The sequence below is a fragment of the Canis lupus genome, chromosome 1 (assembly GCF_011100685.1).
Source record: "Canis lupus familiaris isolate Mischka breed German Shepherd chromosome 1, alternate assembly UU_Cfam_GSD_1.0, whole genome shotgun sequence".
Taxonomy (NCBI): domain Eukaryota; kingdom Metazoa; phylum Chordata; class Mammalia; order Carnivora; family Canidae; genus Canis; species Canis lupus.
Window position 1 is genome coordinate 21208874 of NC_049222.1, and position 27669 is coordinate 21236542.

The following is a 27669-nucleotide window of genomic DNA, read 5'->3' on the forward strand; positions in this document are numbered from 1 at the left end:
CCCAGACTGACAGCCACCAAGCCAGGCTCAAAGAAGCAACACAGTGAAAATCAGCCACTGGGTTTCCCTGGATGTAGTACAAGATCTGTAAAATAACTTGTATACCTGATGAAATGCAAGACATATAAAATCTTAGCTGTGAGGGCTCAAGAGTAGCTAGAAGGCTTATGTCTTCCAAAACACACATATGTTGATCCTATTTGATTAACAGTGGCATTAACATAAAAAATAGGTTTAATTTACTTCATTTTAAGCATTCGCAGAACATCAGATAAATAAAAAACATGGTCTTTCTTTTCTTGTGCTTACAATCTGAGAGAGAACTAGGCTTAAAATCATCAGTCACCATTTTAAGTTTCCACGTTCCAGATTATACAATGTAAGAAAAGTTATCACAAAGGAGATAAAAAGCAATCTTTTTTTTTTTATTCATGAGAAACAGAGGGAGAGGCAGAGACACAGGCAGAGGGAGAAGCAGGCTCCTATCAGGGAGCTGGATGCGGGACTCGGTCCCGGATCCCAGGGTCAGGCCCTGGGCTGAAGGCTGCGCTAAACCACTGAGCCACCCAGGCTGCCCTAGTCCTCTAACTTTTGAGACATTTTCTCCCCTGGGGATACAATGTGATAGGGACACTTTTCAATACAAAAACAAATATAATAGCTAAATGAGTGATGGGTAAGGAAAAAGGAAGCCAAAGTACCAAGCCTGAAAAAAGGTTAGAATATTTTGGGAAAAATGCACATTTGGTCAGAGCTTTAAAGAAACGGTGGAGTAAGCTTTACAAAACCAAAATGAAAGAAAACTATTTCAAGTATAGGAAATAATACGCCCAGAGGTGAGAACATACATAGAAAGTCTGGGAGGATAGGGGTAAAGCAGCTGAACCACAGCAAATTTCTGAAATGCATTAGTGACTTCAGGGCGGTGGTGCTGCAACGGTGTCTTACAAACCAGCCAGCCTGTCCTCACTGCAAGGGCGGAGTGAGGGGAAGGAATGTTCCAGGTGGAAAGAGGTGTGAGGAGGCCAACAGGCTCCTTCTAGTCAAGGTTATGAAGGACGATGGAAGTGGTTACGCAGGTAGAAAGGCTGCCACCCTGGGAGAGAAGCTGTTACATACATTGGGTCTAGAGTAAAACAATGTAGAACAAACTGGGAGGGTAAAAAGCAAAGAAACTTTTGTTCAAAAAAGGAACATGATCTTAGCCACAGATGAAAATAAGAAGAAAAAATACAGAGAAATAGGAAGGGAATAATTTCAAGTATCAAGGGGGAAAGATGGAACAATATAAACCTCAATATATGGCTCAGGTTTAAGCCCAGGTTTGCATCAGTCATTTTAAGATTAAGTATCACAACCCAAGAGGACATATAATCATGATAAAACATCCAATCAATAAATGGGATAGAAAGATACAGTCTTTCACACCTGAAGAAACTTGCTGCTCAGAAATTATCAATTTTATTGGCTTTTTGCTGTCTCTTTTCATAATACTTGCCTTTTGGCACGTTCACTTCTCGATAGCACTTCCACCAAACAGTTTTTGAGACACAGTGAACTTTGGAACAGGAAGGATGAAACAAAAATTCAAATCTATGAGTGATTCCATGTGTTTGAAACTTAAGGGGGAATATCTTTCATGATGTTTCTTTAAAAAATATTTTTGTAGAATTGTATATAATGTTACCCTAAACATTAAACAGAATACCAAAAAAAAAAAATCCACATTTATAACTTTAAATAAGAAATAACAAAACTAGAGAGACATATAACCCAAACAAACCCAAGATAGTGTTCCTCGATTTGGTCAGAAATCTCCATATGAAGCTGGAATGTGCCAACACAGAAATACTGAAAGTAAAGTTCCTAGGACAATAATATACAGTTGAGTTTTAAGTCTTCATAGACTTATTACACTTTTATCCCAAAAAAATTTTGGAATTAGGATTGTTAAATTTTTTTCATACTCAGCTAAAAATCTGAAATCTTATTAAAATTCTTTTTCTAACACTTTTAAATATACCTAAAAGTAATGGATTGATAAAAATTTATATTCCCACTCCAATTTTTAAAACCTGTAATTGTTCTGTCTGCTTTTAATTTACAGCTCAGCAGTCTCATACAGTTGTCACCCTTTTACCTCTGGATAACTCACACTAAAAAATACTTAAATATTTAACATGTAACTAATTCTTTAGAGAATTTCATGATCATTTATCATTTAGATTGTTCTTAGTTGACTCTCCTATACATTTCTTTTTTAAAAAAGTTGGAATTAATCATTTTAATAAAGTTAATTCCCTTTTAAGGTAAATGACTAGGCTTCCATATTTAACACAACAGGAAAAATACTCCTTTAAGTATAATCAAGTTTCTTAGAATATTAGTTATAAATATAAAAATTTAGGTGGCTTATCTTATTTAGCATTGGAGACATTTTCTTGGAAATGACAGCACTAACCAAATCCATGAACAGCCTGACAGTCAGTATAGCATAATCCTTCAGAAATGCTTTTCAGGCGTACTAAATACTAGGTCTGATCAACATATATGCAAATAGAAGTTAATTATCTGATGTAGTCACCTTCCCTGTCTTCTACAGAATTTGTCTAACGGTGGATCTGGCAAGGCCTGGAAGGAATATGATCAACTAAGATCCACCTCATATTCACCCACTTAAAATCCGCATTTTTAACAGCCAGCCATACTTTCATCATCCGAGTAATACCATGTTCGATTACATGCAAACTGTGTTTTGAAGTAGAAGGCAATAATCAGAAAATAAAATGTTAGTGGCAAAAATACCTCCACAGAGTAAACAAAACTTAATGGCAAGTGACTCTCAAACTGGGTAAAAACAACTGTATAGTGGGAATTCTGACTCACTGGCCAAGAAAAAATAACAGAGTTCACTCTATACAGTTTTTGACATCTAAGTTTATAGCAAAAGTCTTAAATAATGCTTTCAATTTGGGGGGAAAAAATTCTTCAACACAATGTACTTAGAAATTCCTATTTGACAGTAAAGCTACCTAGCAAAGATGCTATAATTTGGGCAGTGTTAATTTGTACTGTTTGTATGCATACAATTTTTTTCATTTCATCGGGCTTTTTAAACATGCGTTATGATTTAATTCCTAGTTTCGTTGACAAAGATGCTTTCTTGCTTATTAGATGTTTAATCGGTAGAAAATGTAAAATTACAGAACTCTGCTCAGTTCCAGCTAGAGACAAACTTTACAGATTGCTTTAAAGAAAGTTCAGCTCTTACAAAACAGCTTTGTAATACAGTTGCTTTTGGATTTTACATTCATTTTAAGTTTACTTAAAAAATTGCATAAAGAGATTAGGCACTGATCTCGTAACTTTTACTAGTTGGAGCTAACCCCAAAACTAAAATGTGGGAAATAATATAGTATCAAAATATTAAATTCTCAAATATACTCCCCAAAAATGTTTTATAAACTGACCAGTAGTATCAAAATTATCTTACATAGATTCAAAATCAAAGCATTAATTAAGTAAGGTTTTCTCTTGGATTTCACAACATAAGACATATCTTTTAGCTCTGCACCACCCCATTCTTATTTGCAAAAACTATATTAAGTATTTATAAAAATTAAGAGTAACATACTTCCACATGCATAAGATACACCATAACAATTTTGATACTCCTTTAACCTACTTAAAAGTAGATGCTAATTGTATAAAAAGGTCTACTTAAGAGATTTTGGACAGAAACCAGGAAGAGTTGCTCAATAATCCAGAACCAGATGATAAAATGATGAAGATGCTCAAGATTAAGTCCACATACGCTTCAATAACAGACATCATCCATCTCTGAATATTGGATATGTGCTGGCCTGAAAACCAAAGTCCGACTGCAGGACACAGTGTGGGTCCTTCCAGTTCACATTCTGGTATTTTGGCATAAAATGAAGATAGGTCACAAAACCTATGTATGTTTTCAAGTTTGTTTTTTTTAAAAATATATAATACTTGAACCAATCACAGAATAATATATGGCTTATAATTTATCAGTTTAAGCACTAGGAAAAAAAATACATCTTTGTTCTGTGGTGACTATTTATTGGTTGGACTGTTTTATTTTCCTCTTCACATTTTCGGTGACTGTTTCCCACTGGTATCATCAACCAGGTCTCGCAGGCGAGATAAATGGTGCAAAGCCCTTCATTAAAAAGTATAAAACACATTATAAAGCAATATTAAGGACTGAACAGACAATGCAGACAGCAACAAATGGTGATTATATTGTTTAACTTTAAAAGTAGTACAGAAATGAATATAAAATTAGTATCAGACATTTATAATTTTTCTTTATAAAACTTTGAGATTTAAATAACTGAGGGCTAAAATAATTCATTTAATTAAACATTTACTTTAAAAAATATACTTTTGACAGGTAAGAGGTTTTTCTTTGAAAGTTTGCCAAAAAGTTTAATGATAGGTTTTATTTGTATAACACTTAACATTTTTTTCATGTCATTTTCACAACAGCTCTGTGAAATTATACCTTTTTCTTTTGGAATACTGTTTATATCATTTAACAAAGTATTTTCATTAAGATGTATATTCAGGATAGCTAAAATTTAAAAAAAGCACTGAAGAATCAGTTACAGTTGAGGAAAACTCATTTTTATTGAGCATGAGGGGAAACAAATGACAATTATGTGGTACTATACCAACAACCTGGTTTTTTTCTCTAAAACAAAACTAAGATTATAGGTCAGGTCTCAATGAAGAAAACTTAATTATCCCCAAACAAACCATTAGAAAAGTGAAGGCCCTTAGCTTTCCAGTCTTCCTCTAAAAATATTCTTCCTTTTTCCTCTCACCTACCATTCATTCAGATCCTTAAGGACCTGATTTATCAGAAAATCTGTTAATCAACCATTTTTCAGATGTCTGATAAATGAGACCAACAAAAACAAATAATATTAACAATTATGATGTACAGTCATCTGTTAGTAATTTCTAAGTTGAGTTGAAAGGTGGCTGGGATCCCTGGGTGGCTGAGCGGTTTAGCGTCTGCCTTTGGCCCAGGGCATGATCCTGGAGTCCTGAGATCGAGTTCTGCGTCGGGCTCCCTGCATGGAGCCTGCTTCTCCCTCTGCCTAGGTCTCTGCCTGTCTCTCACGAATAAATAAAATCTTTAAAAATTAAAATAAAAAGGTGGTAACTACAATACCCTCTTCTACAGTCTCTAAGGGAGGTTTGGTAAATGTATTTTAAATAAGATGAATCTTCCACTTTACCCAGGATATACAGATGCAAGAAACTAGTACTGTTATTTATTGCATTATATCTGTTTCCCTGTACTCTACTTCTTGGACACTTTTACTCAAATGTATTAAGAAACTGGATTTTGCCACCCTTTTTGGCAACTCTAGTTAATTTTTGAGATGGTCATCTTCATTAGATTACAATAACTTACCCAAAGTTACTATGCAATCAGAGATTATCATTTCTATATCCTATAGTACTTTTTATCTAAAAAAATATTTTCTTTCTCGAGACACACATTTATGAGAAAGAATATAATTTGTGAATATACTTTGGACTCAGATCTATATTTTTCTTTTTAGGCTTATTATTTATAGCAACCTATGAATTCAAAACAAAGGGGCACATGGCTGGCTTGGTCAGTGGAACATGAGACCCTTGATTTCAGGGTTGTGAGTTCAAGCCCCACACTGGGTGAATCTTAAAAAAGGGGGAAAAGGGGAGAGGGAGAGGAGAGGCAAGGGGAAGGGAGGAAGGAAAAAGCAAGGGGCAAACAGCTAGAGTCTTATCTCAATGTTTACAACTCTGAGGGCCAGAGATCCATGGATTTAGAGGGATTATGAAATTGGATGGGGGGGGGAATTCCTCATCTCTATTTTCACTAAATGCTATCTGTAATTAGCATTTCTTTCCATTATGAATGCAAGCAACAGACCAAAATCTGTGACCTCATATGACATAGAAATCCGAGATATTTTCAATCACATTGTGGTCATTGCATAGATCTCAAAATATCTTTTATATTTATCACTTCAAAATTACAACAGTTACATATAATAGTTAGAAAACTAAATTATTAACCCCATTGCTAGAACATACGTAGTCTTTCTGCCAACAGTCCAAAACTTCTGACATATGACATAAATGCCTACAGTCCAAAAGTTCATATGACATATTAGACAACTTTGAGCCTTGCTGTTCATCCACCAAACAGCAAAGTGTCACTGGTGACTGAGACACTGAAGCTTTCCAATACCTCGTCCCCTTCTCTGTTTGCTGATCAGTATGTGAAAGGTAAATAAAAGACCACAGGATGGTTTAACACTTTTATTCAAATTATCTAAGAGGTCTTCATTCTAATATGTTTTTACAAAATAAATTTTAATTTACCTTTTAAATGTCCTATTTTATTTAAAGATTTTATTTATTAATTTGTTCAGAGAGAGAACACAAACAGAGGGAGAGGTAAAGGGAGGCAGACTCCCCACTGAGCAGGGAGCCTCACTCTGGGGCTTGATCCAGGATCCCGAGATCATGACCTGAGCTGAAAGCAGATACTCACTGACTGAGTCACCCAGGCGCCTCTTAAATGTCTTATTTAAATGGATTAGTAAAGAAGCACATATTACTAATTAGAAATTCATTCTGATATTTTCATAACTATAACTCAATATAACTAGTTTCCTTTCTAGTCCTATTTTATGTCTTTAAGAGCCAACATTAGGGAAAAATAAGAACGATGGTAAGGAAAAAGAGGGGTGTAGTATGATGGGAATGAATAAAAAACCTAAGTAGAAATGTGAACTCTTCAGTCTCTGTACCTCGGCTACACAATCAGCTAGCAGTTCCTTTCATTTAACCTTTATCCGCCTTGCTAAGAATAAGACAATCTACTTAGAGAAGAGGCTATCAAAAGTGATTTGCTATTATGTGTAGGGACAAGCACAGGATAAAATTATAGAAGGAAATCATTCTTGAGTTTCTTTTCTATAAAGTAAAAAAGCAAACTAATGGGGAAAATATCAATTTAAGAATTATGTTACATACAACGCTGAACAATCCACCTTAAAAACTAAAATAAAAAAAAACTTCGTCTTATTGTAAGAATGTATCTATCAATGAACATTAGAATAAATAGAAATCCATTCACAGAAATTCAATAATGGATTGAGTAAATGAGGCAACTTAACTATATTTTATCTTACTGATATTCTGTGCCAAACCTCCTATTAGTATGGCTATACTGGCTGTTGTTAAATACTGTTTACTGGCCTATATTCAGCCTCGTACCCAGCAACAACTCAGCAAACTGCCGACCATTCCCTTGGTCTTAGTAAAGAACATCAGAATAAAAGAAAAATCTTTGCTCAAGGATGTTTTACAAATCTGAGAGGTAATTCTATCTCTAGTATAGAACAAAGACCAGAAAATTTAGCAAGAGAACTGAGAAACAGGACTTTCCAGCTATCATTAAGTCTGCACAGCATGGCCTTTAATACTAAGAACTATAAAATCTTACACATTCATTTCCAAATTAGAATTCCAATATATTCCAAAGCCAATACAAATTACTTTTGGATGATTGATGATTTTGCAATCATCTCCTGCTGCTCACCTTTATAGCATATGAGCAATATAAATATACTATTGCTCATTCTTCAAAGCCTGGGTAGAGTGACTGGTGGCTTACATGACAGATAAGATTCTAGAAAAAGCCCCTGCTCAAAAACTAGTTTTTCATTTGCTAAGATGGCAAATTATTCTTATGGAGGTTTCAGTTAGTAAGTTTTTATTGAGTTCCTAATATGTAAATGCATAAGAAAAGCTAAGAATTCTAGGGATACAAAACAATTACAATTTAGGTTCCTACTAAAAGCAAAATCCTTAATTAATTATTTATTTATTTATGATAGTCACACAGAGAGAGAGAGAGAGAGAGAGAGAGGCAGAGACATAGGCAGAGGGAGAAGCAGGCTCCATGCACCGGGAGCCCGACGTGGGATTCGATCCTGGGTCTCCAGGATCATGCCCTGGGCCAAAGGCAGGCGCTAAACCGCTGCGCCACCCAGGGATCCCCTAAAAGCAAAATCCCTCTGGAAAAAAAACCCCACATTTTAAGCTACTCAATCATTTACACTTCAGGTTCAGGTCCAGTGAAAGTGGTAATTCTAATGGAAGAACACAAGAAAACTGAGTGGCAAACAGAGTAAATAGAACCTATACTGTAAGAGCTTAGCATTTACTAAGGCTAATGAAAGACATTTTAAAACTGGTTAGCAATCAAACTGTTAAAAACAAAAATTGTTATTTGAGAGGTGGGGAAGATACAATAGGACTTTCATCCTAGGAAAAGTCATTAAACCACCCAAAATACAATCTGCAACTTTTTTTTTTTTAAAGATTTACTTATTCATGAGAGACACAGAGAAAGAGGCAGAGACACAGGCAGAGAGACAAGCAGGCTCCATGTGGGGAGCCCAACGTGGAACTTGAACCCAGGTCTCCAGGATTAAGCCCTGGGCTGAAGGTGGTGCTAAACTGCTGAGCCACCCGGGCTGCCCAATCTGCAACCTTTGAAAAAAATGTTTATTTTGAATTATGAAAAGACCATAAACCTAACCAGAACAATTTGAATTTCAAATTGTCCTTAAAATCTACAGATTATGGGCAGCCCAGGTGGCTCAGTGGTTTAGCGCCACCTTCGGCCTGGGGTGTGGTCCTGGAGACCCGGGATCAAGTCCCACTCCCACGTCGGGCTCCCTGCGTGGAGCCTGCTTCTCCCTCTGCCTGTGTCTGTTCCTCTCTCTCTCTGTGTGTCTCTCATGAATAAGTAAATCTTTAAGAAAATAAAAATAAAAAAATAAAAAATATCTATGTTATAAATAATGAAAACATATACTAACATACTTCTAAAAGTTTAAACTTACTTCCTAACAGTATAAATGCCTTACTGATAATACTTCTGAAATGTAAGTAAAAGCCAAATTAAGATTGCCCCAGCTAATCCAACAAAATCAACAGCTAAAATCCATCTAACAAAACATAAATCTTACTCTCTCTGAAAATTGCATTCTATATGTAAGCAAGATTATTATCTAAGCTAGAAAAAAGCTGGTACTACTAAAAAAATTTAGGTATTAGTAAAAGCACCTACAATTAGTATCAATTTTTGTGCTCATTTAACTACTTATGACGCAGTATTCATCTTCACCAAGAAAAACATCTTCCAGGCTACATACTTTAACATAGAAAACTACATTTAAGTCTGTGACCCACATTCAAAATTAATGTTCTTAAGAGGGGCACCTGGGTGGCTCAGTTGGCTAACCATCTGCCTTCAGCTCAGGTCATGATCCCAGGGTCCCAGGATCAAGCCTGGCACTGGACTCCTATTCAGCAGGGAATCTGCTTCTCTTTCCCCCCTCTAACTCTCCTCCCCCACTGCTTGTACTCTCTTGTAATCTCTCTCAAGTAAGTAGATAAAATCTTAAAAAAAAAAAAATTTTTTTTAATTAAAAAAATGCTTTTAAGGTACATGATAAGCTTGAGGTCATCTACTTTAAATTTCAAAGCATAATGAAGTCTTTATCCTAGATAATCAATTGAGGCCCTTGCATCAGTCTAAATAGATAATGCACCACTATCATTAATAAGAAGAGTGTTAGGAACACAGGCTTTAAAATCAGACTATCTATCTGATCTGAATCCTACCTCTACCTCTTACCAGCTATGTGACCATGGACAAGGTACTTTGATACTTGATCTTTATTACCTAATTAAAAAAAAAAATAGTAATAGTACTTAACTTCATAGAGTTGTAAAGATCACATGAATTACATTCAAAAGCACTAAGAACACTGACACCTGGTAAGTGTTCAATAAATGTTAGTTATTATCATTATTCACTGACTCCTAGATAGGGACACTATATCCAAGTACTATGGCAAGCTATAAAGAAAGAGGTATTACTTCTACCCAGAAAATTATAAGTAGAGGGGGAAAAATCATACATACATATATTTTTAAACTATGGAAACAAAAAAATACGTGTGTGCGTGTGTGTATACACACACATACGCATACATATCATGGCAATTAGAGTCCTAAGTTTACATGTCTAGTGTTTCACTTTTCCACCACTTCCTGAGAAAACCAAATCCTCAGCAAATTCTGAAAGGACAAAAAGATAATGTGTAGCCCCACTTATAGCCAAGTGAAATGATGTTACTAAAGTAAAAAATTTCAATCTTAGCATGTCTTAAAGTTCAGTATTCCATCTTCTGAGGGTACTGCATATTCACACAACCAAACCCATAAATAAAGACCATTTCCTCTGCCAACACCATGACCATAGGAAATATATGTATTAGTCTCCATATTTTTACTTAAGATAATGTAACTAAGGAAAAAGGTTGATCAACACCCTTACAGTATTTAGACCTATCTTTATATCCAGAACATTATGTCCACTTGAGGTTTCTGTGGAGATATGTCAAACAATGACACATTTATGATTACTGTATTTATTCAAGGAAATACATAAAAACATATTTCATGAACAAGTTGTTCTTCCATGATATCTATACCGATATTATCCCAAATTTAGTCAGAAATGAGAAGAGAACTCTTTTAAGCCACTCACATCCATTATACTTAGGTGTCTAAGGTTATCTCATTAGGTTCTAAGAACATTTTAATAGGAAATAGTACAACAGGAAACTTCAGGATTAAACAATATGTTCCATGAAGCTTAAATATACCAAGTATATCTACTCTTAGAACTATTTAAATCCTCCTATAATCTTCTGATTTCAAAAGAATGGCTAAAATGGATTTGTATCCATAGATATTCAGAAATTAGTAGAGAATACTTACTTTTGAAGTGACCTAGTAATAGGAACCATACTTTCCTTCAACTGCAATTTAGAGAAATTGTCTTCTGAAACCTATTATTCAAAACACCAAATATAACAAGATATTGAAAGTATTAAATAACTATAAAATTAAAATCCTATTTAATATGTGAATAATAAGAATAAAAAACATTGTCTGCATTTCCAAGGAAGTAAGTCTAGCAAATAATTTTCAGTAAAGTATTAAATATTTTTTTTATTCTAGGGGTGCCTGGGTGGCTCAGTTGGTTAAACATTTGCTTTTAGCTCAGGTCATAATCCCAGGGTCCTGGGATTAACCCCTACATCAGGCTCCTGGCTTACCCCCTTGGCTTATGTTCTGTTATCTCTCTCAAATAAAGTCTTTAAAAATATATATATTTCTCTTTATTCTAAAAATCTAACTACTGCTTAGGTTCATCTTTTTTTTTCTTTCTTTTTTTTTTTTAATTTTATTTATTTATTCATGAGAGACACACAAGACAGGCAGAGACATAGGCAAAGGGAGAAGCAGACTCCCTGCAGGGAACTCGATGCAGTACTTGATCCCTGGACCGGGGATCACGCCCTGAGCCAAAGCAGATGCTCAACTGCTAGGCTACTCAGGCGTCCCTAGATTCATCTTTCACATATGCTTCTAAATATATGTCCAATATAAATAAAACCTTGACTTGAAATTATAACTGTAAGAACAAGATTATGTCTCAACAAGGTCTGAAAAAGGATGGGATACACTCTGTATGTTAATATAATAATCATTAAAATGTATAGAGAAAAATTAAGAAATAAATTCAGAGTGTGACAGTTCCCAAGAGCTGATCCATTTATTGGTAATTAAAACTGAATTTCATAAAGCTCTACTGAATAAGAGTAACCAAATGACAATAAAAATATTTATTATTTACCAGCTATTAAGTTTTTATCTGGTGCCAAGTACTATGATAGTACTTCATATAGTTTATCTCAATTTATCTTCTCAACCTCATTTTACAGAAGAGGAAGCTGGAACTCAAGAGGTTAAGTGATTTGTACAAATACTGTACTTGCTAATTAAGTAGCAAAATTAGAATTCACAATCAGATTTGGGAGAATATAAATTCTCTGTAAACAGTATACTATTATGAAGAAAATTCAATCCCTACAGAACAGCAGCCCAATGCACAATGCGATTTCTAACTTCCTAGGAAATACACCAAAAAAACGATGTTTTTAAAAAAAAATTTTTTTTTTTTTTAAGATTTTATTTATTTATTCCTGACAGACACAGAGAAAGAGAGGCAGAGACACAGGCAGAGGGAGAAGCAGGCTCCCTCCGGGGAGCCCGATGCAGGGCTCCATCCCGGGACTCCAGGGACACGTCCTGAGCCAGAGGCAGATGCTCAACCACTGAGCCACCCGGGTGTTCCTCCAATGGTTTTAAAATAAAAATTTACATCAACTATAAGTACCAAACTAAGTAGCAAAACGAAATTTCAAGAAGACAAAGGTTATGTGGAGAAGTCTAAGGTTGAAAAGATTTTCCAGGCATCTCCAAACATAAATGCAAAAAGTCGGATTTATACAGATAATTTTGTAGGGCATTAAAAAACAACACCTACAATTCTTTCATACTACAGTTGTAACACTATTGTATCTACATAAGATGTTGTATTTACAACCATAAACCAAATAGAACAATCCATTCAGGGATACACACAACTGCAGAAATCTAATAGTATTAAATCTGGATAAGTTACCTTCTGAAAAAATAACAATAGTACAACTCTACAATATGTTATGTGGCATGCTTATTAACATAAAACTAAAAGTCAAGCCGAAAAAGATCTAGGAAGAAATCTTATATCTACATAGATCTCAAGTCACATTCCCAGATTTCAATTCATAAATCAAGTTTGTACTTACTTGATTAATCTCTTCTCTCAGTTCTGCTGTTTTATTCTGATTAAAACTTTCCTGTACTGCTTGAAGATTAAATAACATTTGTTTTAAGGCTTCAACAGGACCATGATGTTTCCCTCCAGAAAGGGTACAACTCTGAGGTTAAAATAGATGAATCATTAACCAAGCAATTCACGGAGGAAAATGTTACACACATACACACACACACACACACACATATATATATATATATATATATATATATATATATATATATATAAAAGAGTAATAACCCTTCAGTATTTTTAAATTTTATTTATTGAGAGACATGGAGAGAGAGAGAGAGAGAGAGAGAGGCAGAGACACAGGCAGAGGGAGAAGCAGGCTCCATGCTGGGAGCCTGATGCGGGACTCGATCCCGGAACCCCAGGATCAGGCCCTGGGCTGAAGGCGGCATTAAACCACGGAGCCACCCGGGCTGCCCTAGTCTCCGCTCTTTTCAATGAACAGTACAGTACATCTTCACATTTGCAATGCATTCACTTAGACATTTAAAATCATAGATTTTTAGAGCTAAAAAGTCCTCAGGGCTCAGGTAGGCTGACATTTTCTTTTTGGGTATGTAAATGAAGCTGGTTATCAGCTGAACAATGACTAGAATTTCAAATATAGCATTCTCTAAATGCAGTATGTTTTCACAGAGAATGCTAGTTTTTCACCTATTCATTGGCCACACATTCCTTGCTACCTAAAAAATACTTATACTTTAATTATCACTGATCTTATCTGTGTCCAAGAAGGGCACTACATAAGAGAATCTATAAGGGATATTTTAAAACTTCTTTTCTAAAGTCTTCTTACCAACCTATTATTTTTACATCTTCCAAATGAGTGCTGTATCCTGATAACTATCCACATAGTGGCAAAAAAGCCACACAACAGATTTCAGCATAGACAATATAATATACATAGTATTTAAACTTTAAGCTGTTGACAAGCACAAAAAATATTAGAAATAGGCTCTCATTGGTGAAGAGATTCAAAGTTAAGCACACTCTCCACAGTTACATGAATAGAGTATAAGAAATGGGATGTAGAAATGTAAAATGGTGCAGCAGCTATGGAAAATAGTATGGCAATTCCTCAAAAAATTAAACAGAATTACCACATGATCCCCTTCTGGTTATATACCTAGAAAAAGTAAAAACTGAGACTCAAACAGATTATTGTACACTCATATTTATAATAGTATTATTCACAATAGCCAAAAGGCAGAACCAGCCCAAGTATCCATCACAGATGAATGGGTAAACAAAACATGGTACAAACAATGAAGTATTATTCAGTCTAAGGAAGGAAGGAAATTTTGACATATGATACGACATGGATGGACCTCAAGACATCAGGCAAAGCAAAATAAGCCAGTCACAAAAGGAAAAATATTGCAAGATTCTTCCTGTATGATACTATTGATTGAACTGTGCTCCTAACCACCATAAAAAATTCATGTTGAAGCCCTAACCTCAAAAGCAGCTCTATTTGGAGAAAGGACTGTGAGGTAACTAAGGTTAAATGAGGTCATGAGGGTGGGGCCCTAACACTACAGGATTAGTGTCCTTCTGATAAGAGACACCCGAGAACTCAAAAGGCCATGTGAGGACACTGTGAGAAGGCAGCTATCTGTAAGCAAGGAAGAGAGCCTTCAACAGGAACAGAACCAGCCAGTACCTTGATCTTAGATTCCTCAGCCTTCAGAATTATGAGAAATAAATTTCTATTGTTTAAGCCACCGAGCCTATGGTATGTTTTTTTACCATAGTAGACCAAAACACATAAGGTTTCTAGAGTAGTCAAATTCAGAGACAGAAAATAGAATGGTGCTAGCCAGACGTGGGCAGAACGGGAATGGCGTGTTAGTACTGAATAGGTAGTTTCAGTTGGGGAACATGAAAAAGTTCTAGAAATAGATAGTGGTGATGGCTGTACAACAATGTGAAGGATGTGAAGGTACTTACTGCATAGAACTGTATATTTAAAAATGGTTAAAAGAACAAGTATTATGTTGTATATATTTCACCAAATTTTGTAAAATAAAGAAAAATAACAAGGCTTAAGGATCCAATTAGCCTCAGGCACCTGGGTGGCTCAGTTGGTTGACCATCTGACTCTTGGTTTTGGCCTCTGGGTCGTAGGATCAAGCTCCGAGTTGGGAAGTCTGCTTGGGATTCTCTTTTTTCCCTCTTCCTCTGCCCCATCCTCCCCCAACCAAATAAAAATAAATACATTAAAAAAAAAAAAGATCCAATTAGCCTTATACTCCTGACTCTAACCCTTGCAGACAGCACCTGAAGCATTATCTCTAAATTACCTCCATCCAGCCACTGACTTAGAAGAATTTCTAGTCACCTGATGCCAACCATAAGGGCTACAAAAGCCTGCTTCTGGAGTGAATTTTTCTTTCCCTTTTTTTTTTCTTTTTTAAAGAGTTATTTATTTATTCATGAGAGAGACAAATGAGAGGCAGAGACATAGGCAGAGGGAGAAGCAGGCTCCATCCATGCAGGAAGCCCGATGTGGGGCCCAATTCCGGATCCCAGGATCACACTGAATCAAAGGCAGATGCTCAACCGCTGAGCCACCCAGGAGTGAATTTTTCATGCATAGTAGTGATCAGAGTTCCAAAAAAGAAAACTAAAAAAAAAAAAAGATTATATGAACTGTCTGGGCCATTCACTAATGAATTTTTAATAAATGTTGGTATGTCTGAATGTCTGATAGAATTTGTCCTGAGACTCATCACTGAAACCTGGTAGTGAATGTCTTGGAGTGTATCTTTTTGTATAGCTATCTCAGAACTACAATAATGTTTCACATATTAAAAAAGCAAATAATTTAAACCAAATAGAATGTGGTTTAAGCCCAATATATACCATAAAAGTGAACCACCTGACAGTATTAAAATTGAACAACATGACCACAACCACAACTGAAGGGGTTGGGAAGAAAATAATTAACCAAAGTAACTTTTGAAAGCAGTACTTTGGATATTTTAAGGCCAAGATCAAAAGAATTATATATAAATAATATGATATCGGTAGTAAATTTGTTTCTTACAGGCATATGGAGTAACATTTGTCAAACTATGTATATGCTAAAATAAACAAACAGTTAAGGGATTATGGGTAGTAGTAGGGATTCTCACCAGTGGAAAGAAGATACAAATAAGGAACAGGAAAGGCTAAAACAAACCCTGTAGGACTGGAGTGGAGTCAGAGGTATCAGTATGAACTCATGATTTTATACACACGTATAAAATATACATATATACAGATATGTGTGGATTAGTAAACACACGTTTCCTAGATCTGCCTGATGAGAAAGTCTAGTAGCAATAAGCATAACTAGTGGCTGGATCTTAGTTTCTAGATGGCTCCACAGAGAAGTGCTCAAAAAAAAGATGAGGATATGTCAAAGGGACACAGGGACCACCTGAAGGAACTCCTTATGGCCTAAACTGTAACAATTTGAGCAAGGAAATAACAATATTGCATTAAAAACTTAGAATCTAAATATAGAATCTATGAGTCCCTACCAATATAAATAATTTAATTTATAAATAAATGGGGAGAAGGAACAGTTCTTCATTCTATAAGAACTTCAATTAATGTAAAAGAAAAGAAAATCCACCAATGGATGGTAACATTGGTGACTGAAATTTTGAGATTATTTGCAGTGTCAAAGTATCTCCCCATATTTATTAATGACAAGAGGAAACTGTAATTTAGTAAAGAGACAGCCAGTAGACACCAAGTGTTCAAGGTTAACATCACAAGTATTAACACGTTATAACTTCATATATTATTACATTAACATACTGTTATGGACTGAATGTTTGTGTTCCCCTAAAATTCTTATGTTGAAGACTAATCCCAATGTGATGGTATCTGAAGAAAGGACTTTTGTGAGGTAATTAGGTCACAAGGGTGGAGGCCTTCTGAATGCAATCAGTGCCCTCATAAGAGACACAGGAGAGCTTGCTTCCTCCCTGTTCTCTGCCATGGGAGATCATATGGAGAAGATGGCCATCTGCAAACTAGAAAGCAGGACCTCACCAGACACCTTGATCTTGGACTCCTCAGCCTCCAAAACTGTGAGAGATAAATGTCTGTTGTTTAAGCAACCAGGTCTGTTGCATATTTATTGCAGTATAGTGTATTTTATACAGTAGCCCGACTAAGACACATACAATAAATCAATGATATCAATATATCGTGAACCTTTGGTTATGATGAACTGAAAAGGGCATAGCATGATCTGTTGCATTCTTGTCAAAAGCATAACCTCACTCTAATCATGAGAAAACCCAAATTAAGGAACTATACAAAACCAACTGACCAGTACTCTTACACAGTGTCAAGGTCATGACAGATAAGGAAAGACTGAAGAATTGTCACAGACTAAAGTAGATTAAAGAGACATGACAACTAAACACAATGTTGGATCTTGGAACAGGACATTGGTAGAAAAACTAGTCAAATTAGTGTAAGGTAGCAGAATTGTACCTACGTTAATCCTTGTTACTGGTCATTATACTATGGTATATGATAATATTAGGGAATCTGAAAAAAGGTGACAAGAACTTTCTACACATCTTTAAAAATTATTAAAAACAAAACAAAACAAAAACACCCTGGTAATGAGATTATGTATGTCTTGGCAGGGGAAAAGGGACCAGCTGGTTAATCTTTTACACTCATCCATCTCAACTTAAAAGAACTTCCCCAAATTTGTTCCTCTACCAGTTTTCTTTAATTAAATTAATTTCTTTCTTTAATTAAATTTGTTCCTCACCCAATCTTTTAGCTCCTTGACTCAAGTATCTCGGATTCATTCTTTGAATTCTATCTCCATCCTACTAGGTCTACCTTCAAAATACATGCCAAGTCTACTCGTTTCTGACTACCTCCAATGTACCCACCCTAAGCCAATCCTATCCAGAAAGATGACAAAAGTTTCCTAATTGGGTTCCCTGCTCCTTCACCAGTTCTAAGTCTATGCTCCCTCCATATAGCTGTCATTTTATAGTTTAAAATGTAGATCTGATTGTTTCATTCTTCCACTCAAAACCCTCCAGTGGCTTCTCATCTCACCTAAATATAACATAAAATCTTCATTCTATCACTTTTAAGACCCTACATGATCCATCTGGTTCCTGGTTACCTCTCCATCTTACTTTTTTTTTTTTTTTTTCCCATCTTACCTCTTATCATCCTTTTCCTTGTTCATTCTGATTGAGCTACCCTACATTCTTTTGAACATGCCAAATGTAATTCTGCCTTGGGGTTTCTGCACTATTACCTCTAAATGTAAAGTTATTTCCCCATGTATATTTGGTTTATTCACTCATTTTAGGTTTTTGCTCAAATATCACCTCATTAGATAGGTCATTCCTAACTACCCTAACTAAAATTATACCTCATTTTTCTATCTCAACTAATTTTTCTTCACACTTGCAGTACTCCCTTATATATCACATACTATTTTTTTTACTTTGTCTAATTGGAATAAAAAATCCAAGGATTTCCTCCCTCTTATTTACTAGTAGAAATACAATTCTTAAAAAAGTGTTTAGTACTCAAATATTTGCCGAAGAAATATTTGATAATTAAGCTTTACTTACTCAATATCTGTAATAGTACCTTACACAAAGTTTTAAGGTCAAACATTCTGACAGCCGCTACTTTCTCTAATAAATTTCACAGGAGGAATTTATTTTATTCAATTTTGCAGCTAATTGCTGAGTGTTCAACCTCTCAAATCTTCCACATTTTAAGACCTCAAAAGAATGATCTAGTATTTAACAGCCATGGCTATATTTCTATATTAAATGATACACAATTTCTTATATGTACATATAAACTCTTATACTTTACTTTAGGGTTACTGCAAGCACATATGCTGATTTTGCAAAACTGGATGATAATTTTTCAATTTTAAATTATAGAAATTTATAATTTTCTAAAGTTAGAAACACAACTCTCAATAATCAACCATTGTATGGGAAAATAGAACATACTCTATAATGATATGCTTTGTACACTACCCCAAAAAAACAAAACAAAAAAAAAACACGATAATTTAAGCTCTCTGTAGAGTTCAATCCCAGGTCCCTCTATTTAAGAATACTTAAAACAAAATCATCAATAATTCTAGGAGCAACGGTTTTATGCAATTGTGTTGAACAAAAGGGAATTTGTGTTTGTTTGTTTTAAAGATTTTATTTATTCATGAGAGACACAGAGAGAAAGAGAGGCAGAGACATAGGCAGAGGGAGAAGCAGGCTCCATGCAGGGAGCCCGATGTGGGACTCGATCCCGAGTCTCCAGAATCAGGCCCTGGACTGAAGGCAGATGCTAAACCGCTGAGCCACCCAGGCTGCCCCAAAAGGGAATTTGAAGCATTTTTTTGTTTCAACATCTTAGAAATTGAAATCTGTATATTAGTCATAAATCCTTTTTAAGAAGTTAAAAAAGTCCTCTTTTAATAAGTTTAAAAGATTTAACTTCACCCACCTGATTATCATCATTTAAAAAATCTTCAAGGAACCCGTTAGCACACTTTGCTTGTGAAGTTTGTTGAGGACTATCATCAGAGTTAACAGGAACAGGAGATTTGCTAAATAGGATTTAAGGATACAAGATAGTAATCAAGTTCCCAATTTGTAAAAATTAGTGTATAATTGAATGCTTATCATTTAAACACAAACAGTCACCAAGAAACAATCATTATAGATATGATTCATATTGATTTTGCTTGGTAATTCCTTCGTCTTCTCCCTAAACTGATACCAGAATCTAACCCTCCCTATCTCCTTGTTTCTCCTTTAAAGCTTTAAGAAAAAACTGTGAATAAAGTAAAAACATCAGTCTTAAATGAAACAAATAAGCCTTCAACTATAGGGTACACTCCAAAAGCTTGTTTTAAATAAGCAGTACATTTTTCCAAATTAACACAGTTACCCATTTATAATAAAACCCCCCACAAATATAGGAGTTTCTATTCGAATAGCAGTTACGTGCTCTTCCATGTCAAAGCAATAGGACTTGCCCTTCAGAACTGGTATTAACATAGATGACAGATTACAGTGGAAAAAGATCGATTTTCAAATTAAAATTCCTGAGTTCAAATCCCAATCCCATGCACTATGTGACTATATATAACTTATTTATCTAAATTTCAGTTTTACATTTGTGGTCCACTTATCTCGCAGAAGTACTATATAAAGTAACTCTATGTACCTGGAACATATAATAGATGCTCAACAAATATTAGTTCTTGATGTTTCAAGGGATAGCAGAACAAAGGGCAAACCCAGCAAAAGTCAGAATTTTCCCCAAACGAATTCTATTAGTCACAGAGAACACACAAACTCATTCTCTTATTTATATATCAACACAAAATGTATTTCTAACCCAAGTTACTCAGATATCGAAGAATCTTTCTATAACATTTAAATGTCACAATTCTGAATTTTTCTTAATAATTAACACTAGTTCATTATTGACTCATTTGATTTGTAACTTACTATGAGCTTTTCTTGCTCCCAAGTAGTCTTTTCGCCCATTCTTTACCAAAGGAGTTTGCACATCCATCCGCTACCATCAAAAAGCATTTATTGGATTACTAAAGAGGAGTGTGGGGTACAAGGGGATTCATTATACTATTCTTCTACTTTTGTATTTCTTTGAAATGTTCCATTATAAAAATGTCAAACAAAAAAGTAATTATCTGATTGTGTTCTACCTTCTAGTATACTACCTTGAGTACTTCCTAGTCAATTTTTGTTTTGATGATAGATTATCAATAAGTTGTCAACATCACATGGAACTTGTCAGATCTATTCCTTCTTCTCACAATCTATCATTCATTTTATGTACAAACATATCCACCACAATATGAATTCAATCTTCCAGACGTCAACTTCTATATACAAGGTCCTGGGCCAAACCAATGATTGTGATAATAATTATACAAGCGTAAATTATATATCTAATTACATAACACACTAGATGCATTCAAAAATTTTACTCTTAAACACTTCTTATACTACTTGCTCACTCATTTTGGTTGCAAGTGAAAGCAAAGCATTACAGTTACGGTACTTTACAAAGACCAACTGACCAGAAAATAAGAAATTAGAAAAAAAGTTTAAGAATTAATAAAAAAAAAAAGAATTAAGTGAATAAAGATACTATCAAACCAACAATTGAAAAATGAAGCTAAATATAGAAAAAATATTCTGGATAATCATCATCACTGTTAATAATTATGAGAGCTCATCAGAAGTCAAAAATTGTCCTAAGTACCTTATATATATTTTCTAATCAAACGAATCCTCAAAGCAACCCCAAGTAGAAGAACTTATTATAAGGTCTTATACAAGGTAGAAGTAACTTGTACAAAGTAGAATCTGTACAAAACAGTAGTAATTTGTAAAACAGCAGAAGTGTAACTTGTATAAGGTGTCAGCAAAGAACTCACAGAGCTGGGACTCTAAACCAGAACTATAGTCAGCGTCCACATTCAGAAAAATAAGATGTTCAACTGAGAAGTGATCAAGAATAGATCCAGAGGGGAATCCCTGGCTGGCTCAGTGGTTAGTGCCTGCCTTTGGCCCAGGGCATGATCCTGGAGTCCCGGGATTGAGTCCCGCATCAGGGTCCTTATATGGAGCCTGCTTCTCCCTCTGCCTGTGTCTCTGCCTTTCTCTCTGTGTCTCTCTCATGAATAAATAAAATATTAAAAAAAAAATGGATCCAGAAATTAACAGATTCTGTCTATAACAGACTACAAGAGAACCAAAGTTTAGCCAACAGAAGATGAGAAATTACCTGAGCCTAAGGCAGGATATAGGGTCACCAAGAATGCACTGCTGATGAGTTCAGACATAATAATATCACTAAGAAAAAAAGCTTTCCTACCTAAGCTCAATTCTTACTCCATACTCATATTCAAAGGTATTTAGGTAAACAGTGTTTAAATTATTCTTGGAAACTGTATCACAAAAGGCTAAACACACGAATGAAAACAATCTTAGAAACTACAAAAATTTATACCACACCAAAAAACACACCACCGTTTAAGGAAAATGACAACTAAGGGAAAGTAAAATGTAAAGAACTGGATAATTGCATAGCTCTATATATGGAGAGAATATAGAGGGAGAAAAAAACTTACAGTAAAAAGAAAATAACAAGAATTTCACAACACTCCTCAATCTGCAAAATAGTTGGTTTTGGCTATGATTCCTCGTATTAAACATAAATCAATATTTTACAATTCAACACAAGAAACGTAAAAAAAAAAAAAAAAACAAAGGTTATACAATGTGCCTAAGGTTATGAAACAGTACACCATCTTGTGGTAACAACTGAAAAATGCAATTTAAAGAAACAAAAAGCAATGTTCTGTACAATTAACATGTCATTATCATGGTTAATTATCATTGAGTTACTTAAAAAATAAATCAACTGTTCACATGACATTTTTCATTTGGAAAACTAAGAGTTTTTCCATTGTAACTTACGTACAAAGTAACAGGAATATTTTCCCATGATCTTTCTGCTTCAAGTTTATCTAACGAACAAGGACTATCATCCTTTTTTGTAGACTTCGGTAACTCTTCACTACAATGCTCTAGATTTCTCTTGGCCTTCAGGATAAGCAATTCAATCTTGTCACCTAATGTAAAAGATTGAATTAAGAAAAAAAATAAATGCAAAGCACAGCAAAATCTCAAAGGCAACAAATAAGAATTCAGATAATTTGGAATACATACATAACTGTAACAACTTTTTTAGAACATTTCAAAGAAGGGGGAGAAAAGACATTTCCTAGGCACAAAATGCTACATAAATGAAGACTGTAAGTGTTCAAAAGATTTATCATCTGATCACTATATCAAGAATATAACATAAAAGCTCCTAGATGAGGGGCACCTGGGTGACTTAGTTGGTTAGGTTCTGCCTTTGGCTCAAGTCATGATCCCAGGGTCCTGGGACTGAGCCCAGTGTTGGGCTCTCTGCTCAGCTCAGCAGGAAGCCTGCTTTTCCCTCTCCCTCTTCCCACTGCTCCCCGTTTGTGCTATCAAATAAATCAAATCTCAAAAAAAATTAAAAAAAAAAAAAAAAAAAAAAAAGAAAAGCATCTCCTAGACATGAAGTCAAATTTACAGCAGTTTGGTTCTTAAAAACAAAACAATTACCACTGAAGGGCTTTTTGGTTGGTCCTGGGAGAACTGGATTCTCACACTGACAGTGGCTATGTTCAGAATCACATTTACATTCATTAATTAATCCTTTATCATCACTCAAGGAATCTGAAATGTTTGAGGGTTCAAAAGAATATTCAAAACAATCTAATTTATTCATAAGTCGAGAAGTTCTTTGTGCCTGGTAACTATGCCTAGGGGAACACTGTTCTTCTTTAAATATTTTAGAAATCCTTTGACTCTTTGTATCAGGTAGCAAGTCTTGATGATGGAGCCAGACTGGGTATGTGAAGTCAGGTAGACTAGTTATTCCTGAAACATTAAGGTCAGATTTCTGGCTAGTGAGCCATCTTGGGTAATTCTTTTCACAACTGTGTTCTGCACTGTCCTTGAAAGACAATTTCTTGGAAAACGATAAAGATGGTTCTGAAATGCATTTATTAGTCTTATTCACAAGTTTTGGGTTTTTTAGCCTACCACGATGCCTTCCATTTATATTTGTATATATAACAGGAGTAATTACGTTATCCTTGCACAAAGGAGTGGAAGGTTCTTGAAAATTTTGTTTCTTTTCAGTATCCCATGAACTCAGTCTTCCAATGCACTTCTTGTTTTTCTTGCTAATTCGGTGACTTAATCCAATGTTAGTGAAAGAAAATGATCCATCCGCTGGAAGTTTTAATAGATCATCAGTTGTTAGGCTAATGGAGTCTATGTCATTAATAGTCTTTCTTCTACAAAATAAGGATGAAGAGCTTTTTTTGGGATCAAGATTTTCAAAAGCTGAAAAACAAAGCATAATTCTGCTTATTTTCCTATATCACACTCCTATAACAATACTTAATAATATTCAACAGTAGATAGAATGAAGAATTTAAGAATCATTTCTGCTGCTTTCCCTTATCTTCATTAAAGCTTTGATTAAAAGTATAAAAGGTATAGGTTGATGGAATACAATGCTTTTTTTCTCACATCTAATTTGTTTTAAGTTCTAGACTTTTGTCTCCAAATTTTCCTGTGTTCTTTATTGCTTCTTCAACTTTTTAAATCCAGACATACCTGATGCACAAATACATTCACATTAATATTGGTCACTCAACACTGGCTGCAACATAGGAGAAAAATATGCTATTAAACTAGGTGGAAAAATAATCTGCCTACTAACCCTGCAACAACACTAACACTGAGAGAACAGCCATTCTAACACTCTTCTGGAATATACTGTCCACATACTTCTAAGAGTGGAATGCAAATTTTTTCCATACTAGGGCCATCCTGTAAGTACTCAGTAAAGTGTTAACTAGGTCATCAACAAATATAGTCTCCGAACTGGTCTCTGTGAAAGCCTTATCAAGGAGAAACTCTTAACACAGTATAGTACTGTCCCACAGAATACACATCAGGAAGACTGACAGGGTCTTATTCTGTCAACTGGGATTGACTAAGCATGAATTCAGAAAGACTGAGCTCTGTATAGTTACCAAGCTGGTTAATGAAACCTAGAACCACCAAGTCAATGCTCTTTCCATTATGCTATGATAAAATGGCTTAAGGGTTTAGGATCAACCACTTGCTACTATCAGTTACATTCATCAGCTTCCCCTCCAAGGTCACAAGAAGATGTTAGCTGAAAATTCCTGAGAACCAGAGAATTACAGAATCATTTAAGAAAAGTATCCAGACCTCAATATTATGAAAGTTTTTTTTTTTTTTTTTTACCCCGAAGGAAGAAAAAAAGTTATCTAGTTTTTCAAGGCTACAATACATCCCTCAAATGCTTTAAATCAGTGGAAAACACACACAATTAACAGCATACCATGGTTTGCTTTATAAATACAGTTGGAGAATTCTGGCACATGAGCAGAACATCTACCAGCATTAACCTTTCCCGTGCTTGCACCAGGATACATTTGGTGGCTTGAATCAAAATCATCAATGTAGGCCTGCAGAGCCTGAGATGCAGAACGATACAGTTTATTCTTATACTGAAAAGAGCCATCAGAGTTAGAGGAATTACTACCACTCAGGCTGCAACTTGCTAACAGAGAAGATACTGAAGATTCTCGAGAACAAACTCTGTGTTTTGGAATTGATTTTGCCATGGCTTCTTCAAAATGGGTTATTTCTATTCATTTCTCTTAAAAACTGTAACAGAAAAACAAAAGGTTAAGATTCCATTAAAAGGAGTAATAGTCTTATAAAGAAAAATTACTAAATACGTAAATCTTTTATAATATACTTTAAAGAATAAAATTCATTTCTATTATCCTTTTTAGGCAATGCACATTATACATTTTCTATTATTGTAATTATTGTGAATTCCTTCATCACTGATTTAGAAATAGTTATTGAGTACCTGTTATGTGCCTAGAATTTTATATACATAATTATCTGAGAATAGTACCAAGGGAAGAGTAATCATTATTTTTAAGTCCTAAAAACTACTGATGTACAGTCTTTTCTTATGGGGACAGATTTTATGACATCACAATACCTAACATTCTCCTATACAGAATATTTTTCAATTCATAGCCTACCATCATGCATTACAGATAGCAGGTGCTCAATAAATTTTTAAAGCCATCAAACGAGGTGTTGGAAACAACACAGAAGAATATCTACCTTCAATGCTGTAAATGCCAATATGTAACTTTAGCCAACCCTTCCTCCCCCCATCCAGGGAAAACTTGACAAGATAATTTACAGTACTTATTACAAAGAGATAAACTACCAAGTTTATTGAGCCAGCAACATGTTCTTTCCCCAAAACAACACTGTTAATCATTTTCTCACCTTCATTGATGGCAATGCCCTTACTATTTTTTCACTTATGTTAGATTCACCCTACCTCTCTTTTAAAAGAGACATAGTTTGGAAATTGACAACATATTCATCTTACTGTTTTCCATTACTAAAATTGAGAGAATTCCTGTCTACCTTAATATGGTAATAGGCTCTATGTTTGAAAAACTAAAAAAAATCACAGAATGAACAGGCACTACTTCAGTACTTTGAAAAAAATCAAATCAGTGGAAATGGATCTTCTGTACTAAAAAAAACTGACGTCTAGGACTTAGTACACCCTACAATGTTACAAAGAATACGTTTACCTTTGGGCTATAAAATTTTGGGAATGTTTAAGTTATAACAACGTTTAATGTAATCTCAGTGACTATTAAGTTTGATGCCAAAATACTGAAAGTTTTCCACTTGAAAACGGAGTAAAACCTCGTCCTGCCTTAGCCTCGGAGCATGCACCTGCCCTTGCAGGACAGGTGACAGCAGCAGCAGCAGCCCAGAAGTTAGCGCTCACCCGGCCTGACTTCCCCCGACGCCCTGATGTGGCGCTCCCTCTAAAGGACCGCGAGACAGTCAGCCCTGCCCTTTCGTGACCCCTCTCCCTAACGCCGTTTAGATTTTCTGGAGTAAATACTGGTTGACCAAACATTTTTTCCCCTTATTCCAACACGGCACAGGCCACCAATGCATTCCAAAAACAGAAACAAACCTCTGAAAGATAAAACTGTTGGATTCCGGATCTTAGCAAGCGGCTGAGGACAATGTATTTTCGTTCACAGGAGGCAAAAAACGGAAATCCGCAATTGGATTTTTCTGTTGCTGTTGAAAGCTTCCAAACAGACCAAAGTACAATGACTAGTCTAAGGAAACCCTGTGCGGGCGCCTGGGGGGCTCTGGGGTCGAGCACCTCCCTTCGGCCCAGGGCGTGACCCCGGGTCGTCGGGCCCCCTGCGTGGAGCCTGCTTCTCCCTCTGCCTCTCTGTGTGTATCTCTCATGAATGAATAAATAAAATCGTAAAAAAAAAAAAAAAAAAAAAAAAACCAACCCCCTACGCGCAGCATCGCCCCTCGGACAAGCGCCAGGGGGCCCCAGGCCTTCCCCCGCGGGACCCTGTGGAGGCACCGCCTACGTTATGTTCCCATTTCTTCCGCAAACACGTCCGTTCGCGTCTCCAGAGGGAAATCATCACTCGGGACGAATAAAATGTTAAACGGAGAGGAAAAAAAAAAAAATTTGCACTTACCTTTGACCAAAAACGGAACGTTCGGCGCCAGAGGAGCGGGCGGAGCCCGCGGGGACTGAACGGCAGCTGCGCGGGTACGTGTCGCGGCCCGACATCTGCTTTCCCACAGCAAGAGGCCGCGGCTGACCAGGCCGGAAAGAGCGCCCCCCCCGCGGCCTCCGTCACCGAGGGCACCCCGCCCCCCGCCCCCCCGGGATGGCCCCCGCCCCCGCCGCCCTGACGGAAACTCCAAACCTGAGGGCCCCCGCTCCCGCGCCGAGCTCACCGTTTTCCTTCTCCACAGCGGATAAAAGCGCACCGGTCCGCGACTCCCACCGCAGCCCGCGCCTGCCCCCGGACGGCGCACGCGACCACGCCCCGCCGCCCCCGCCGCCGCGGCCCCCCGGGACCCCCGGGACCCCCGCGCTCGCAGCCGGCGCCGCCGTCACAGCGGAGCGACGCCCGCGCTCGCGTTCAAACGGAGCCAGCACGGCGCTGGCTCGGGCGCGCATGCGTGGAGCTCGGTGGGCGGGGCGAGGGCGGGGCGAGGGCGGGGCTCCGGCCCCGTGTCTCGGGGCTGCGC

At 36.2% G+C, this 27669-nt stretch overlaps 1 protein-coding gene across 11 annotated transcripts; it reads right to left on the bottom strand.

Annotated features, from left to right (window-relative positions):
- Positions 1–1434: 1434 nt before the first annotated feature.
- On the bottom strand, positions 1435–27469 carry C1H18orf54 (chromosome 1 C18orf54 homolog). Of its 11 annotated transcripts, XM_038525950.1 has the most exons (10): positions 27373–27430; positions 27108–27202; positions 26573–26692; positions 24881–25209; positions 23059–23847; positions 22385–22535; positions 19367–19469; positions 12819–12950; positions 10900–10970; positions 4635–5171 (listed from the first exon to the last, which is right to left on the bottom strand). In XM_038525950.1, the coding sequence occupies exons 4-10, from the start codon at positions 25164–25166 to the stop codon at positions 4979–4981; spliced, it is 1725 nt and encodes a 574-aa protein (XP_038381878.1). In that variant the 5' UTR covers positions 25167–25209; positions 26573–26692; positions 27108–27202; positions 27373–27430; the 3' UTR covers positions 4635–4978. The 11 variants fall into 11 exon arrangements, 8 of the variants coding, with proteins under 8 accessions (XP_038381882.1, XP_038381878.1, XP_038381877.1 ...); XM_038525949.1 differs by lacking the exon at positions 26573–26692 and having other exon boundaries at positions 27373–27435; XM_038525951.1 differs by lacking the exon at positions 27373–27430 and having other exon boundaries at positions 27108–27215.
- Positions 27470–27669: the final 200 nt, after the last annotated feature.

What these genes read in the sequence shown, in the direction of transcription:
- C1H18orf54 (XM_038525952.1), bottom strand. Translation starts at nt 25,166, where the DNA reads ATGGCAAAATCAATTCCAAAACACAGAGTTTGTTCTCGAGAATCTTCA. An exon ending in AACCAAAAAGCCCTTCAGTG is followed by an intron (nt 22,536 to 23,058) that starts GTAATTGTTTTG and finishes CTTTTACATTAG; the next exon opens with GTGACAAGATTGAATTGCTT. An exon ending in TGAGAGAAGAGATTAATCAA is followed by an intron (nt 10,971 to 12,818) that starts GTAAGTACAAAC and finishes TTTGAATAATAG; the next exon opens with GTTTCAGAAGACAATTTCTC.